Source organism: Haemorhous mexicanus, chromosome 8 (assembly GCF_027477595.1).
Source record: "Haemorhous mexicanus isolate bHaeMex1 chromosome 8, bHaeMex1.pri, whole genome shotgun sequence".
NCBI classification, from domain to species: domain Eukaryota; kingdom Metazoa; phylum Chordata; class Aves; order Passeriformes; family Fringillidae; genus Haemorhous; species Haemorhous mexicanus.
In genome coordinates, this window is record NC_082348.1 from 16,388,624 (window position 1) to 16,407,673 (window position 19,050).

Sequence of the window (19,050 nt, forward strand, 5' to 3'; positions counted from 1 at the left end):
GAAGAAAGCAGGAGGCAGAGTTTATTTCTGCAGTTTTGCAAGAAGTATGTAATAGATACTTACATGGAAATCTGCTTTTGGTAGCTTAAATGTACCCTTTTCTTTAAAATGTCATTAACCTGTTCAGATCCCATCACTGCAGCAGCCCAGGACAACAGAAACCCTGTGGAAGCACTGCACCATCAGTGCCCTGAGCAGCAGCCAGGGCTGCAGCCCCACACTCTGGGCACCACCAGACTGCCCTGCAGAACACACAAAGCTGGCTGAACCTCATGTGATCCCCAGCCCCTCATCTCCAGTGACTTCTGTATAATGACCACATAAATGCCATCATGGAAGGGTAAGCCCAGTGTCCCAAACTGCACTTTGAAGCAGTTGGATCACTGGGCTTCACAGTGAAGTACACAGATGATAGAGGTTAATCCTGGCCTAGCAGGGAAAACAACCCAAAAGCATTTGTGCAAAGGGGGGAGTCAGCTGGGCTCAGAGAAAATTAGGATCTTCCAGTTTGCTGTGTCAACTACAAACCTGGATGGAAACTACATTAAGCAGAATAAGATATACAGTCAAAAGTTTCTTAAAAGGAGCATCTCTGGGAGTTTCACAAACCCAGAACACCAGCAGCCACAGAAGGAACTAGTCAAAAAACCTATTCTTACACAGAGTCAAGAAAAATCAATCAAACACTGCATGACTGCAAAGCCGACAGGCAAGTCCAAAGTCAGTAAAGTCAACCCATATCACCACCTTTCTTGGACAGATTCAACATTATATGCAAGCAAGGAAGCTTGTATGACATGATCACAGTGCTTCTGGGCTTTACAGAACTTTTGGTTTCAGAGAGCCTGAGATGACTATTTCTTTGCCTGCAAGAGGGCAGCAGAACAAGCTTTTCTCTTAGAAGTGATAAAGTACAGGAAAGAACCCATAACTTCTGAGGATGAATCTCCATGCCTACACTTCAAGTTTTAAAATAGTTAGTTTTCTAATCTTTCCAAACAATTTAATTAAACAAGATGCTTAAAGCACTTCAAGTAGAAACCTTAAAATACTTTATTTGAAAACCACTCAGAGACAGGGAAATATAATGGATACAATTATCACATAGGAAAGGACTGAGAACGGAAAGAGGCAAAGGCTATACCCAGTGTCAGGGAGCCACCCACTAGTAAAGAGTTAAATAGTATCTAGGTCACTCTAAAGTCTTTCCTGCACAACCTCAGCTCACTGCATATCGGAAATGCTGTGTGGGAAGGCCAGGGAAATAAACTCACAGACCAAGTATGAGTCAGACTGCAGCAATTTAATGATACTTTTATTCCCTTAAATTATCTTTGGGATTAAAAGAATCCACACCCTTAACAGAGAACCAAATCCCAATGAAAGGAAGAAACCACAAATTAACAGATCTTAGGGTTAACAAAAGGTATCTAGAAACAAATTAATTGGTAATGGCAAGGAATGAAATCTCTCCTATAATATACTATATGGTCAGAACAGCAGAAGGTGAAGAATTTGAACCCCAGTTAGATGTTCTTCTGAAAGCCTAGTGAGGATGATCTCAGCAACAGGAATGTCAGAGAACTGCCTGCCAAAAATATAAAGAACTGTCATAGCCAAATGCTGACCTCTACCACTAGGGGAAAGCAACTTGAGAGAAACAGCCTCACATTTCCTCCACCACTGCAGAAGTTGAACTCAAGAGCTGTCAAATCTCTTTGGCACAAGTGTGAACAGAAGTATTGAGTCCTAAAAAGGCAGGACACCAGTGACCCAGATCCAAATACAAATCCAGCAAAATTCTTGAGGAGAAATTAAATTTCTTGTAAATTCTCTCCCCCTGAAAAAAGTAAAAGTTTGGAAAAGACACCAGGGAGGCCTCAGAAATACTCCCTCCTGACTACAACACAAAATGAAAATTTATTCTTTCCTCTGCACTTTAAGCTGCCTCCCCATCTCTCACTTATGGAAAGGACAAAATGAGGCACAGTAACTACCAGAAAATGATGAGCAAATCTAAGATGCCCTAAAGGCAGTCAGATATTTTCTATCATAAGGACTTGAAAATCTTCATAGAGAGAAACAGAAATTAATTTCCCCTTTTTCATTTCAAAAAATTAACGGATTCTGTTGTGGTGATAAAAATAGCAGTGGATGCCCTTTTCAGTAGACTTTCTATTAGTATATTATTATAACATTCTAAAGAATTGAGCATCTGGCTTCACAGCTATATATTTAGATGTTCTCTGCTCTGTTTCTAATTAAACTATATTTTTTTTAAATCCCATGAGATAAAGAAACGAACAATGTTCCCAATGTTTCCTGGTTCAGTAACCAGTTACCTTTAAAAGTCAAGTTTTGCTTCTGCTCACCTTTCAGCTACATCCAGAACAGTGAGTCTGTGCTCCTCAGATTATCACCTCAACCTCAGTTCAAGTGTTAGATGGGAAACAGTTACCAGTGGCAGTCAGAGCTGTCCCCTCTTCCTGGGAGGGCCACTCTTTTATTTAATGACATTTGTGAAACTGCATAATTCAGAATGAGTGCCCTAGATTTCAAAGAGAATTAACAAATATATAATTAATTAAGAAATAAATAAAATGAGAGGAAAAACCTTCAGAATTTCCCATGGAACAAAGTAATATGCAATTCACTTGGGAAGAACAGAGGACCGGGACATGTTCTTGTGTATTTTTAAAATGTCATAACTCTGAATATTTGGAAGATGTTCAAAAAGAATTGATCCTAATTTACATTTTAAAAGTACATTCATGCTGAGGCCTTTGTATGATGATGGACTTTTCAGCAGCAGTCCTGGCTTAACAGTCTTTCACTGCTAGTATGGCATCTCTGTTCTGAAATGTGGAAGCCCTGTAAGTTGTCACCGAAAAAAAAGGAACAGAGAGCAAGACTTTCCCTCTCATTATTTGAGATCTTCAAAATGTAGCACACAGACCTTTGGCAACAAATAAGCCTTAGCAATAAAACTAAGACAAAGCCTTTCAAACGATAAAAAACATGCAGCTTCAAGTATGGGAAATGTAAGAGTTTGAATACAGGATCTCTGGGGAGGAGGGGGAGGAAAGGCAAATGATTTACTAAGAGACCTTTCCAGATCAACAGTATCACAAACAGAGATGAGGGAAAGGAAATGCACACTGCTACATCAGCTTGGCCAGATACCCCACCATGCTGATACCCTCAGGCCTTGAAGGGAAAGAGTCTCTCTCCTCTCTGCCAAATATCTTCTCCAGAACTCAGCCAAGGCATTCAGGCTTAACACAGGGAAGATTTCTGCCTGGGGTATTGCACAGCTACAGGTTGAAAAGAAGAAGAAACCACAATGCCAAAAGAACCAGACAGCGTGGAGTTCATCTGGCACTCGGCACTTCTGTAGCTGAGAGCTCAGCCCTCACCACCAGACAAATCCTCCCTGCACACTCTGGAGCAGGGAGCGGTCTCCAACCCCTGCTGGCAGCAGGAGCAGGGGGTCCTGGGCACTCTGGGCTTTCCAGGATCAGGCCTCTGGGAGTACACTGCACACAGACAGCTTCAGTCAAGCTTGCCATCATCTCTGGGGCATGGGGAAGCATTTCTGTTTGTGAGCACAGCAGTCCCTTTGGGCTTGATATATACACTAAATGAAATTATATACTGAACTATAAAACTGTGCTTGTCTCCAGGCTCCAAAAACTCTTCAGTTACCCTTTCAGCAAAGTCCTTGAAACCAGAAGTAAGTAGTTTGGATCTTTTTCAAGTCTTTAGATTTATTTCTGACATTAAGAGTTTGAAAATAAAAGATCAGAGGTTTCTCATGTATCTTTACTACCCTGTATGAAGCTCTTTTCTTACAATTTTAGATCTTTTATTAACATAACACTTATTTCAGTATTGCATTCACTCAGATGTTAAAGTCCTTATTAATGCAACAGAATAATTGTTGATACTTTGAGAAGACTTGTGAAAGCTTATTAGTGACTACACATAAGCCAAAAAGCAGCACTAGGATTAGAAATATTAATAATGTGTAAAACCTAAGCCAACAATGTTTTCCTAGGAAAAAATACTGACTCAGACTCTGTCTTCTAAAGATAACATATAAAATTACACAACTGCACAGAATATGGAAAACAAGCACTTTAGGAGAACACACATTTTAGGCTAACATATTTCAGTTAAGATGTCCAAAATGATCAGTTAATTAAATGTAATTATTTATAACCAAAAGTGAAGTTACACACATTTTGGTGGGTAATTTTTCTCTTCTGGTAAAATAAGTAAGAGAAGAAATGGAAATGTAAGGTGGAGGGCAGGAGTACAAATCAGAACATATTTCTTCCACTGCAATTGATTCTGTAAATGATTGACTCAATTCAGGTTATTTCAAGTAGAATATTTGTACTAGTAACAGTGTCAAAACAGACCCCAGATTGAAGTCTTTTCTTTTTGAGTTTTCACTTGTGGTTTTTTTCTCTGTGTCCATCTATCATAACAATATCAACATTCAAATAAAAACTTGAGTTTTTTTTCCAAGGTACAGCACATCTATCTGCAAAGATCACACATTTAAATTATGAAATGCTAATTCTTCTCTCAGTAACCCTTTAATGATTTAATTTTCTACAAAGTTTGTCTGAGCCTTGACTAAGGCACCTGTTCAAACTGAACTGAGGCAGTTGATATTTTCTGAATGTCAAAACAGGGTAAAATTTTACGAGTTGGGGGGGAAAAAATTGAGGATCAAGTCTTAATATTCTGTGGAGGTTTTTTTAAAGATAAACACTATTTTCTCTATTTCCTCAGTTACACATTTCATTGGAGGTAGCAAGATCTGAATTAAATCAATTAATTATATTGAACTGGTTTACCAATATTTGCTACTGCTTTCATTCTGTAGCTAAATATGAATATTTATTATGTGAGCTGCAAAGTGTTAAAGGCTGTTGCTTGTCAACCCTAAATGTAGCTTGGCAATAATGTGGGCAAAAAAGGGTTAAAAGGTTATAAAAAAATGAGTGGCCTTATAACATGCCAACGTCAGACGGCTCATTTTTTAATTTCAAGGAGTTTGCATTACAGAAATCAGAGCTAAGCAGAATGAACCTTTAGCAAACAAAGTCAAGACTTCACAGATTTCTGTAAGTTTTGTGATAACTGGGTATTGGACATTGGATATAAGAATCTGCTTGCAAATACTGATCCTGATTTCTATGCTGAATGGTTTTCTGAAGAAAAGGACAAGCTTGATGTCAGCACACTGAGGCCAAAACCAGCTTAGGCTCTAAGCTGAGTCAATTCTGGACTGGTTTCTGAGACGCCTACCTATGAGGTGTTTAACAGAAGGGGGCAGTTTTTGGCATCATGGAACCCACCAAAAAGCCTGATTAGTACTTGTCAACATTTCTAGTAGTCCACTGGAATTAAACTATCCCCTTCAAAATGTTCTTGAATTACTGGTTATGCCAGTGAATAACTGCTGCTATCACTTCCCATCTGCATCAGGTCCCTGCCATTGTGGAGCTGGGGACTGGGACCCGGATCAAAGACATTCCAGCTGCTGCCACTGGACATTTCTTTCCTGCAGTTCTGCTGTTGCATTGGTAGTGCAGGGCTGGGTATCTGCACAGCAAATACCCAGCCCTGCACTACCAAATCAGCTTTTTGTTTTCCAAGAAGAGATCTTCAATGGTGGTAACTTTTACCAAATCTGTTTTCCTAGTGCTTCTTTTACAAGCAGCTGCGGCTGAAACATTCCTTCCACTCTCTTCTCCTCCCTCGCCCCCACTTCCTCAAGGAAATTCCATGGGATCACCATTCCTCTGGCCCCAAACTGCAACAAAACTCTCATCTCCCAGGGGACAGGGAGTTTTGCAATCACTGGATCTCCACATCTGCGAGCACAGGGCAAACAGAGAGTTCCTTTGCAGTTCTCTATTTGGATTACTTGTTTTTTAAACAATGTGCTCAGGGGAACTGCTTTTAAGTTAGGCTAAACGAAATAATGACTTAGAAAAACCACAATCTTTGCTTAATAAGAAAATGGAAAAAGAAAATTAAAACTATATTTGTTTTAAATTTGAGGCATGTCAAGAGACTATCTGCATCTGGAGGATAGGACAACTTCTCTACTTTTCTCTCAACTACAATTTCCCTGAAAATATCTGTGAGTCCCCAATAACATTCTACATGAAAGCATTACTGTAAAAAAACATCCTAGAACTTCTCAGAGAGAATTACAGTGTAAATTTCATTTAATCATGGATGCAAAGCTGTCTGAATTTTTTATTTCTAGCTAATTAAAGTCCAAATATTGAGGGGAAGATAGTCTTCCTTCACATCATGCCAGGCTAGATACTTCATTATATGACTGCTGAAATCTGTTGCTAAACAATAAAGGAAATGACTATTTAAACCAAACATCACATCTCCAGGCCAGTCACAGTTCCCATGGCATACCAAGCAAATGCCTCGCTACTTGTGGCAGTCAAGCCCTGGCAAAAAGGAGCATTTCAGCCTCCACATCAGGCCTACCTCTCTCTAGTGCACCTGGCAAAAGGAACATACAATGACAAATTCTATTTCTTTTCAGCTGTAGAAATGGGATACATATTTTTGACAGCAACCTCTCAGAAGCCAGCAGAGCCGGTTTACGCACCACAGTGGCAGGCCACTCCTCCTCTGACAGCCTGTCTGGTTGAGAAACTGGGTGCATCAGCTGGGCAGAACACAGTGGAGATCAGCTAAATCTGGTCCCAGGGTTCTTGTGGGTGTTTCTCTCCTGTGTTCCACACCACTGCATGGGCAACAGCACTGGCACAATCAATGAATGCATGCAGGGAGCACACCTTCACCATCCTTGGGGGTACGTTTGCTCTGAAGAGCATAACTGAGTGAAAAGTGCAGTTAAGGAAAACCTACTGCAAGTAACACAAACCCCAAATCATGCTACATTCCTTGAACAGGGAATAAAGGTAAAACATGATGCTGGTATTATACAATCAAGCTGAACAGTACAAATCACATACTGCTCAATCTCTAAGGAATCTCTCCTCCTAGAACCAAACATTACTTTGTGAACCTGGTGTTATTTATTCAGGTGTCTATGCAGTCATACTGTTTTTAAAAAAGCACACATAACTCTGAAAAAAAGAAATCTGCAGAGGGCTTATTTCTGCCCTAAAAAGGTAGAACAATAGATAGGCTCCTGCTACAACATAATCAGTATTAATACTGTTCTCAAAGGGAACAGTTTCAGAGACATTGATGTATCACATTTAATTAAATGACATGAAATCATATTCCACATAATTATGAATGCAATACCTCACTGCAGCCAGCAAACCATGAAAGAAAAATGAAGAAAAAAGGAAAAAAGGAATAAAGAAAAAATACTTTCAAGAGAATTGGAGAAGTTGGCTTTGAAACCTTCCATTCCACTTCCACTGAGCCACTTAGGGGCTGTGTTCATGTGCTATAACTATTTCTAAGCAGCAATGACCTGCCCAGATCACTCCCCCAAGGAGTTAAATGCAAGAGATATTCAGACAATTTTCTAAAGTCCAGCTTTTTTTTTTCTAATGAGATATGCTGAGTAAAATTAACAAATATCTTAATCTTAAGTGACCACAGTGGTGCCAGCTCCCTGCTACAGTAAATGTCTGAGCTCTAGACATTTACTCTTTTCAGTCTTAAGTATGCTTGAAGGAGAAGAGAAATGGCAACATGGGAGAGGTCACAATCACACAGCAAAGAACATGGAAACATAAATATGTTAATGAATGTCATCTGGCAATGAAAATACAGCTTTTATTAAGAACAGGGAATTGAAACAACTTTCAAGTTACCTTGCCTCAAAACAGGGAAACATTGGAGTATATAACTAAGTATATTTTGGAAACAAAGCTGTATATCACATCTGGGTCATATGTTCCAACAAAACCATTAGCCCGCCAGTTGTTTTAGCTATGCCTGCGTTCATGATGCTGAGTATTTAGCAAGGAACCCTTAAATTACTCTCTCAGCAAGAGAGATGATTTCAGAACGCACATAGGCAAAGGCAGCCACTGCAAGGTTCTGTTTCTGTGTGCAGACCATCCTGGCACAGAACAATGGCCTGCTGTGGTAATTCTATATTTTGTTATCTTAAAGCAGCTGCTTTCCTGAATGTAATCCCATTAAAAACCCACAATATGACCCTACAGTGATAACTTCAGGGGGAAGGCCAACTAAGTGAAACTGTCCAGAGGAAAAAGCGATTTCAAAAATATCATATAGAGTACAAACAGCTTGATACAAGCAGCACAGTGTGAGAAAACAGCCTGGAAGGGAAAATACCAAAGGGTAGGCTGACCAAATGATTTATGCTGAACCAAACAGAGGAGACTTGGGTTAAGCCTCAAAGCTTGAAATCTCACCCAGGGACTGGGGTTTGTCAGGAGGATGAAGGGTCTGCTGCACCATCCTCATTTAATGATGTACATTTCACAAAAGGAGGTTTTTTAAAAAACAGAATTACACAGACACAATGCTGCTGCAGGCCAGCAAGTAAATCATAAGCTAGACAGTGGAAAGTACAGGGCTTTGGAACCATGTGGCTTCAGCATAAAGGTCATCCTCAGCAAAGCACAGTGCTTAGTGAGAGTCTGGAAAGCACCTAGAAAACATGTCAAAGCAAGTTACAAACTCCTGGCTGAATCTGCTAAGACCCAGTCACGTAAGTCCCTAATCAGATAAGCAGGCTCAACAATTTCAGTGAATAACTGGAATGGATTTAATCTTGTATCTTCAGATCCAAATATTCAATAAATTTAAAAAAATTATTAAGAGTCAACAAACAAGAAAGTATAGCTAAAGCCCAAATAACATATTCAAAACCCATCTGAAGAGCTGAAGAAAGCATATCAAGTACTGATATCCACACCAGGAGAAGGGAGTGCAATTAGGCATGGCTGAAGTAAACACTGCTTCAGCAACCCTGTCAAACCAGCTCTTCATGGCAGAGGCTTGCTCAGTGCAGCAGATCTCATGCAATGGCACTCTATGGTTGTGAAAAGAAACCACACAGCAGAGTCAGGCAGCTTCCTACAGACTTTCCCAAACCTCACTAGCTCCTGTCCTCTGCTCCTGTCCTATTTAGCTGATTGCTCCTGTCCAGCGTCCCACAGAAAAGACAGGATCTCTGGGCCACTGCATGGATTGCTTTGCCTACTCCCACACCCTGATGGGAAGCTCTTATGGCCAGGACTGACTCACATCATGTCCCCTCAACACTCCTCTGGTTCTGGGCTGACTTAAGACATCCTTGTGACAAACAATACCTACTTTAGTCCTCCCCACACTTCTGCCTCTGGCACAACTGATATGAAGAAATTTGGTTTCTCAATGCAGAACTGGAGTAGCAGGCTCAAGTTTGAATGAACTATTCAGAAACATGGCAGCTTCAGTTCCCACACAAAAGCCAGAAATATGCTCTGAAAAACAGCCGTGCTCCCAAGCCCTCACAACAAAGACATAATGTGCTCTTTTCAACCAGGAAAAGAGGAAAAGAGCTTCACCTGACAGAAAAACAGAAATGACCAATCAGTTGAAGGTGGAGACAGATTTGTAGGTATGTATACTGGCAAATTGTGCTCTTGCCAGGAAAATACTTTTCCACAAAGCTGGTGAACGTTTCTTCACTGTGTTCATAAATACTGCACAGCTGTGCTACAACAGGAGAGCAAGCCCAACACTTCCATAATTGATAAGGGGTTTTTCTAGTGATTCACCAAAAGGAATTAAACAAAGTAAAAACATGGCCAAAATTAGCACTGCTGTCGTGACAAGAACTAATGCAAATCCTGACTAAATGAAATATAAATCACAGTATAACAATGTCCCACACAAGAATTCTGTAGATTATTCGACCTTGCATTCTGAGGGATTCTGTCAAAAGCAATCTTTCTCTACCATAACCATCATTGAAAATAACTTTTCATTAGAGCATATATGATACAAGTCCATGATGATCAGAAAGAAAAATCTCTGCAGATGGGATGTTTCTGGTTCTTGCAGTGACATTGATGTTTTTCAACCATTATTTCCTCAACCCACAGGTGTTTCTCTGTCTTGTCTGACATCAGCCAAAACACACAAAACAAGCCAGTGACCTTTTTATGTACATCCACCAAAAGCCGCTTATTGCCAACTAGCAAGATCATTTCTGCAAAATGCAGAGCAGCCTTTCTATCCATTCTTAGCACCAAGCACTGCAGTGGACACTCTCTGATGATACCAAGACCCACTTTATATGGAGAAAAGGAGCTAAAATTACTCTAAAAGCCTCTCAGTGAAATCTTAGGAATTTGGAAAGAGACAAAAAAATATTTCAGACAATGAAAGAGACAACAGTCAATGAGAGACAACAGTCTCTTCATTGACTTCTGTGTGTCCAAGATTCTATTCTCCATTTATTTTGTATTATCTCAGCTAAAACAACGAACATGGCAGGTTCACTTTCAAGAATATCTTGCCTTCTACATCCTAGAAGCTTAGGCAGATTTACAAGAAGGAAAAGGTTTGCATCTGAAACCTCCCATGGTCTACAAAAGTGGATTACTGAGCTTTGGTGAACAGGGAGAGAGCTGCCATTTCTATCTTACTGCCAAATCCAGTTACTTGCTCAGGGATTATGTTGTCCAGCCGAAAGTTTCTGGACATCTCACTTGCTTCCTCAGCAGAAATGGAGAATTTTGAGACAATCTCCTTTCCTCTTAGATAAAATCCTTAGGAGGGAAATACCTCACAGGAATAAATGTCATAACCTTCCACATCTGTAAATTCACGTCGGAATTGATTTAACAAGTTCATGGCTGAAGTTTATGCCTGTTCTTTATTCATACAATTCATGCTATTCCAACTACAATTATATATTGAATAGCAACAACAAAATTGGAATCTTTGGTTATTTAAGAGGAAGGGGACGAGTTACAGCAAATTATTCAAAATATTTTTTTCTAGGCTGTTCATGCATCAGTGACATCTGAGACTGTGCAAACCAAAATGTCTTCAGAAAGAGATTAAGGAGCTGTAGTAACCACTGCACAAACAGTAGTTACTGGGGTGGCTCCAGTGCAAAATATCCTCACAGCTCTGTCCTAACATAACATGAGTGCACAGGCCAAGGTTTCTTCATCAGTTCAAAAGACAAAAGTGGGAAGGAAAAATCCACTTCTGTAAAACATGCATTTGCAACTAAAATTCAAGTTACAAGAGGTCATTGTCACATGGGAAGCTGTAAAAATGCTTAATTTATCAACAAGCCTTTTCAAAGATTGATTATCTATTCTCTTCTCTGCAAAACACAAGGATTTCATTTGCTATTGGAGAAATGAGCAAATAGAATTTCTTTTTCTTTAAAGATCTGAGAGCAAGCTGTTTTTATTATAATACTAAGATGACATCTATGTGACTACCACCCCAAAAGTCCAATTTTTTTTAAATTTAAAAAAGAAAATCTCCTCTATAAATTAGATATCAGATTTTTTTTTTTCAATATACAAAACCAAAGGTACTTCACTTAAGCTTGGATCCAAAATTTACACGTTTTGCTATCAATTTTTCTTACTTGTGTTGGGCTCTATTTTTGTAGACTCCTATTTAGTTATCTGCTAAATGGAACATAAAATTATTTTTAAAATTTCAGCAGTAGCATTAAATTCAAATCTTAATCATTCTTCATCCAGAATAGATAGATTTGGATGTTTTCCTACATGTAGTATTAAAAATTTAGCTGAGTACTTTTGATTTCAAAATAATCCAGACAGTGCACTATGAATTTCAGAAGTACTAAGACATTTTAAAAATCCAGTAAAACATTTAAGGCAGGTGATTTTAAACAGTGTATAAACAACTCAACTGCACAGTCTTTTGACACATAACACACATTTGAAAGTAATAGGCACATGCTGCTGTAAAAATTCAAAACCAGAACAAATAACTCTCTTAGGCAAAAAAAAAATCGTAGGTTAACAACACTGCCTAAAAGCCTTCTGCTAAACCAAGTCTACCCAGAACTTCAGCCACTAGACAGGATTCTTACATGGACCAGCTATTTCTAATCTTAAAAATAACTGTGCAGCAAAGTACAGCCATAAATTAGTCTGAAACTAGGATAAGCCTTCAAATGCACATGGTAGTTTACAGTGATTCAGAACAATTACTCCAGTTTGTATCAACAGATTGTCTTAGCAGTGAACAGAGACCCTCTATGCAGGTTCTCAACAGCAAGTTTCACATTTAGGTATTAATTTTATCTGTGATTTCAACAGCACAATGGGTAATCACAGCTTTTACGAAAGCAGTGGGTTGCTTCAGTTCACCACTGTATTCTCACTTTCTTTGCTTCTCCAAAGCATCAAACAATCTTTTCTTTCTGATTGCCAACAAAGTTGAAACCTGCCACCATATCGCAGCATGAAGCTGTTTGTTTATGTATCTGATTTTCTTCCCTAATAATCCAAACACTCATCTTGGGTACCTACTGCAAACTTTTAAGGTACGACATTATAATTTACATTTAAACGTAGTACTTACGGTTGGCATAGTTTTACCAGGTCCTGATCAGTGGTGTTTGGAGGCAGTGCTCTGATGTAAAGGTTAGTTTTACTTAATTGATCCCATCCTGAGTTGCTGCTGCTACTACTGTTGTTATTACTGCTGGTGGTGCTGGGACTAGGAGGAGCCATTGGGTGGGCTGGTACAATGGACTGCTGCAAAGGAAAAAGCAGGTTAAAGTACAGGTAGCAATCACAGCATGCACATCAGCTCAGACTACAGCAGCCTGCTCACCATGTGGAGAAATGTGTTCAGCCTGTTCCTAATTACCCACAGATTTTAAATACAACTGTTTTCACACCACACTTGGGACAGCATTCACAGGCACATCCTAATGTCTCCAACCACCACTTGATGCATGACACAGGGTCAAATTATATAAAACCTCCACCGAATATTACTCAAAGGATTTTATCTCTCTTCATTGTGTCATCTCATGTGAAAATGAAATAGGAACTATTGTTCCTCTAGGTTCCAGCAGGTACAAAGTTTATATCACTATGACTGTTTCACATGCCAAACTGTGGCAGACACAAAGACCATGCTCTTTCCTTAATCTATCAAAAAAATATAAAAATAATTAGGAGCCTCTTTTCTATCTCTTCTGGCTTTTAGTACATCGCACAATATTGCTATTATTTTTTTACAGACAGAGAAGGAGCACAGATAGCTTAAGGAAAATACTTTGAATGAATGATGTGCCTTGGGAGAACTTTCATACTGCTGTCTGTGTCTGTATTTGTGGATTACTACACAATTATCAAGAAAAAGGCTCTACATAATGGGAAAAAAATCCAAGTTTCAAAATAAGAAAAGCACAGAAGCACTTCTACCTATTTCTCACGGTATCTGACACTATTGCTCTTAAAATCAGACCCCAATGGAACATAAAAATATCCTAGAGGAAATCTACGGTAGAGAAATAATTTGCATTAAGAGAAGTATAGCAGGGCACTGTACAAAAAGTACTATGAATGTGTCTGTGGTGTTGTAAGAGAGGAATACTTTAAAAAATATACTAGAGAACTGAAGCTGCCTGTAAACACCTTGTGACTCCATGGTTTTCACTGACAAAGTGGCTGCATGTGGCCCCTTTCCTGCAAAAGCCTGAGCTTCCACCACAAACTCATGGCAAAGAACTGCCCCTTGAATACAGAGGAAAGGCACAGGAGGGGGAAAAATAAAATGGAATATAAAGTAAGATGTCAATGTAGACTCACTTGTTCCCACCCTAGTGCCACCCTCTTCTTTGAATTAGTACAAACAGTCGTATGGCCACAAACTAAACCAAAAATGATCTTCCCTGATCTGGTACACCACACGTGGGCTTTGCACTATGCAAAAGCTTTGGCTGTCACAAGGCAGGGAGCAGGAATGAGAAGGCAGAGAGGAAAGGATTAGAGTTTACCTCTGTTTAAAGCACCCATGAAACTACACACAAGAAAAGAGAAACTATTTTGGAGATAACCTCAAGAAATTGGAATGGAAGTGTGAGTGGGAGAAAAGTACAAAGGAATGCCTTATATCAGATACTTTATGGTAATTATGTGTTTCTTTTTTGTGTTTCCCTAGGAAGGTTTTGAAATCTTCCAATTTGGCATGTTGCAAAGTTTATTATGCAGCTATAATGGCCTGGAACAGCCAACTGCAAGACTTGCTACAAAATCAACATTGATAAGCAGTAACATTGTTGCTGCCCAATTTAATTGAACTGAAGACTACAAAAAAGAATGAAATACATTCCTGATCATTTAGCATTTCAAAACTAAGTATCAATATTTCATTGCCAAAGGGCGAGACATTTTTGTTGTTTTTAATAAAGATTTTTAGAAACATCAAATCTCTTCCAAAATATTTATATTTGGAATTGAAGCACTGATCTAGAATTTCTTCCAGGGAAAAAGATTAAATGCTCCCTTCCAAGTTTGCAATGGAAACACTGACGGATTTTAACAATAGAAGCACAAGTCAGTCTGTCAGACCACTCTTCTTCCAGTAATGCCAGGCAATTATTTTTAGGGTTACAAGCAATGCAGAATGACAGAGCAACTAGTTTCAAAACATTTTCACAACAGAACAAACTTAGTCTGGCACAGTGAAATTTTCTTCAAAAAGCCTTCAGTGAAGTTCTCAAAATGCAAACAGTGATCAAATGCAAAACTGCTCTGTTTAAGGTTTCAAAATGTGCACGTACAGCTGCCAGAAAACTCAACACACCTGTCTTCATCTAAACTGGTTTATTTCTAAATTACAACGGAAGGCTAAGAGCCTCTATTAAATTTTTCAGTATCTTTGGTTTGGTTTTGCTTTTATTTCTAACAGTGTTTTTCCTTTAAATCTTTGTTTTTCTGTGTTATGAAGAACTGAAGTTTTGTAAAATCTTGTCACCAGCTGGACAAAGGCAGGAGGGGAAAATGTGTGCCTGTGTGTAGAGAGAGCAGGAATCCTAATTCTGTCTGTCTGTAAAACATAAACACTCCGTTCTGAGAAATTTAAACTTCTATTTAAACAAGAAGATGTTCTAGTGCCAGTGGTCACATTCAAACATGATGGGAATGTAAATGGGACTATAGTTGTCTTCCGAAGTTTACAGACAGAAGGTTTTTCAGTGCTTCCAAAGAGACTCATACCTACACAAGCCTTAAAGGCTTTACAAAACCCACGTGCTGCGTGTCCTGCAGCTCTCAAAGCCTGCAACCCAATGACAGCCAGCCATTAAAGGGACGGTGACATCTTAAACCCATACAACTAAAACACGTTTTTTACATTAAAACTTTAATTCTAAAATCTGAATCACTTTTTCCACTCTGTTCTTCATCGACGACTAGTTATAAAAACTAAATTATAGAGGTCCCTCTGTTGCTCAAAGGGGCCTTTTTTCCAGTTCTCTTGCTGCAAAGGGTTGGCTGGCAGAGCAGCCGCGACGCCGTGACCACGCTGGCGGAGCCTCCTACGCTGACAGCGTGGGCCAGGAGAAGAGTTTGTCTGCTGGCAGAGTTGCATCACCTCCCCAAACAACATCAGCCAAGCCGACCGATAAAAGCTCTCTTCTGCCTGCACAGCTGCATCCACACCTGGGCTTTCGCCAACATATTGATGTCAGCGGGGATGTATGACTTTTTTCCACACCCCTGGCCGATACACAGTGCTTTGCTGGCAAGACATTCTGCAGTGGAGACCTGGCCAAAGTTTGGGGTTGTTTGTTTAGAAACAGCTTTCACAAACCTTAACTGAGTGCTCTGTCTAAAACCTGAAATAAAATTTGAAAAGTTTTGGTTTACAAACTGTAGTTTCTGCTAAAAATTCATATCAAAAGCTGTTTTTAAGTTTTTACTATATGGATCTCGGAATAGTTTGCAATATTGCAACACACAAAAAATACTTTTATTAATTTTTCTTCATAATAATTGCATCTTAAATTAAAACATAGAACTCAAGGATAGGAGGAATAAATGTAATCAACAGAGCATTATTTCTTGTGGCAATATTCCTGTTCAAAAGAAATACCATTGTCACACTGGTTTGCCATTTCCTCCTCAGTTTTCACTCCAAGAGGTAATTAGCGATCGTTCTTTTTACTCAGCAGTTTCCTTCCTGTCATCTTCAACAAACATCTAAGCAAAAAAGGCCAGTGACAGAATAATCAGCCCATCTGCTCTATGATCTCCCCAGCCCATTCTGGAGCCAGCTGTGAGGAGCCTGCTCTCTGAGAGACCTTCCCTCCAGCCCTCCAAAGCCCCACCACAGCAATGGGAAAACCACAGGTACTTATTAGGAAAATGAAAAGCTCAGTGACTGAACAGTCCCCATGAAGTGCCTTAAAACAAGGAGAATTGTCTGCCTGTGTTTCATTCTCAATAGAAAACCCAAATGGGAATAAATGCAAGTACTGAAAACCAGCTGGAGAATATACTCATCTTATATGAGCCATTCCTGTCTTTCTTATAAACCATTCTATGCTTAAGGATTGCAAATAAGTCAGAGCGGGATTTTGTCTACCTAGGAACAGAAGAATCTCTTTGCTGTCAAGAGATTAAAAAAAAAAGGACACCAAACCAAAATGGAATAACCCCAAGAAACTCCTTTGACCTGGGGGTTGGGAGATACTGATCCCTTCTGCCTTCAGACTACAGAATGACAAGCGAACTACAATGACCAGAAGATAACCTGGACAATGACTGTCCCAAAACAGAGTATGATCACTACAGTAGTACTCCATTTATGTCTCTAACTTTGTGCAATAAAATATGCATATAAAGTTATATAACATCCTAGCATTTAATTATGAGTTTAATTACTCAGCCAAAATTCCTAATGGGAAAAGTACCATGACTTTTAACAGCAAAGTTCTCACTCATATACTCTAAATTCAAACCATAAATTGCAGCTTACATTAACTATCAGATTTAGCCAGAACTGCTACTTGGATCATAGCATCAAAATCTCATCAGCAGTGTTTCCCTAGCCATGCTCAGGTGACCAAGCTACAAGCACTTGCTTACCCAGCCTGACTTTGCCTAACGTCCCTGATTTTGAAAGCAGCACCTTCAGTAACTGGCACTGATATAAAAATTACCATACATTTTCTGTGCATGTGTGCAACAGTGAGAAAAAGTATTAAATCTGGACTTATTTTTTGTTAAATTGGGCCTGGATTGTTTATTTAATAATCTACCTAACACTTTAGGTAAGAGAGAGCTTTACATGTACAATGAAAGCACGGGCTCAGGAGAACAGAAGATGCCATACCCAGTGAAGCAAGACACTACAACACTTTGTGAACAGCTTAGGAAATAGGAACTCGTTTGGAATTAAATCATGTCCTTAGCAGAAAGAAGAACTCCAAGTGTTTAACAGAAATGAGTGTTCATGGATGAAGACAGTTGCTTTATTACTTACTTTAAATAAGGAAACATTAAACCTTGATCACTTATTCTAAGCCAGTAAAGTGACAGCTGCAGCAGAGATGCCATTTTGAGTGTCCTGCACTATTCTGCTTCATGTTTTCCCTCATCATGTCTGAAACATTACAGCAAGCAAAACTGAATTTCTGGAGACCTCTCCAAGTTCAATTCTCAGTGGACATGAGTCAACCAGTAGAAACTGAAAGCTTTCCTGCTGCTTTACTCACATCTCCTGTCTTAGGCTAGCTTCTCCAATTGCTCTTCTTTAGTCTGTAAGCACTTGTCACAGGAAGATACAACAACCAAATCGAAGCATTTTCAGCATGACACCAGTATAAAGAGTATCTCAGAAGCTCCAGACTTCTGTTGAAAATCTCCTCAGGCAGGAAAACCCTGATACCTGCTCCCTTTTTCTCCTTTAAACCACCGACCTTAACTTCTCCTTGCCCAGGTAAAAAACATGATCTCCTAAGAGTCAACAGGACTATTCCAGAAAGGGCTGGTGAACTGCACAAGGCAGAAACTATGGATACTGCATTTTGTGATCAGAGTTATTTGCATACCCAGGATGCAAACCTATTCCATCTTCCTTTACGTGGTGATGATGGGTGTTAGGGGTTCAGCCACATGGAGCAGAAACAACTACTGGGAAGATGCGGGACCCTGAGGGTGGAGGCTGGCATCAGGCAAAGACAGAACTTCACAGGCAGACCAGCAGCACCTGGAGATCCAGCTCTGTGTTTCTCCTAGAGAAAACACTCTAAATGTTCCATATCTTGGTGTGAAAGAACTATGCCCAGAATACTACAGCTGGGATTACAGCAATGATGGACTGCAATAAATAGGAAAATTAAGTAATCAAGGAAATAAACATATCACACTGAACAGGGAACCCCCCTTGCCTTAATAGATAAGTTTTAACAGGAGCTTTACAAGCTAAAAAATATAGGGTTACACCTTTTTTCTTACCTGTATGTTACAGCCAAGTCCTATGAAAACTGTTTTTCTAAATACAGATAAGTCTTTTTCGTACTAAAAAGAAACAAAACCGTAGGTGGATATCATCATGCATTTATGAAGATAATAATACAAAAAAAGTTATTTTCACTCTGATATTTGTTTTAATTAACAATCTCTTTCTTCTTTGTTGTACTTTAACCAATTGGAAACAATTTGCCAGTAAGAAAAATGTTTCTGGCAAAATCCAGGGAAGCAGTTAATACATTTTTCTGAGCCATTTGAAGAAGCCCTCCCTTGAAATACAGAAATGCATGAATGAGTGAGTAGGTACTTCTCACAGCTTCCTTTTTAAAATACCTTACTGAAAAGTGGCTCTACCAGCAATGAAACAAGACAAAGTCTAGCACAAATCCCCAGTCATGACTCGGATGCTCCTAACAATTTCACTTCCAGACTCACCTGATTATAACCCAAGCTCATTCCCCACTGAGCTGTTTTGCTTCCTTTCCTCAGATCTTATGGCAACATAGCAGGACTGAACCTGTTCTCACCAGAAAGCAACAACTACTAAAACCAGAAAGTATTGAAGTAA

At 39.2% G+C, this 19,050-nt stretch overlaps 1 protein-coding gene across 4 annotated transcripts in view; it reads right to left on the reverse strand.

Moving 5' to 3' along the window:
- The window catches only part of RBMS1 (RNA binding motif single stranded interacting protein 1), a 141,838-nt gene that overhangs the window by 51,356 nt on the left and 71,432 nt on the right, over positions 1–19,050 (reverse strand). For all 4 annotated transcript variants that reach the window (XM_059852939.1, XM_059852940.1, XM_059852941.1 and 1 more), the window contains exon 2: positions 12,574–12,749. In XM_059852939.1, coding sequence (XP_059708922.1) covers positions 12,574–12,749 — 176 coding nt within the window. The remainder of the gene's footprint in view (positions 1–12,573; positions 12,750–19,050) is intronic.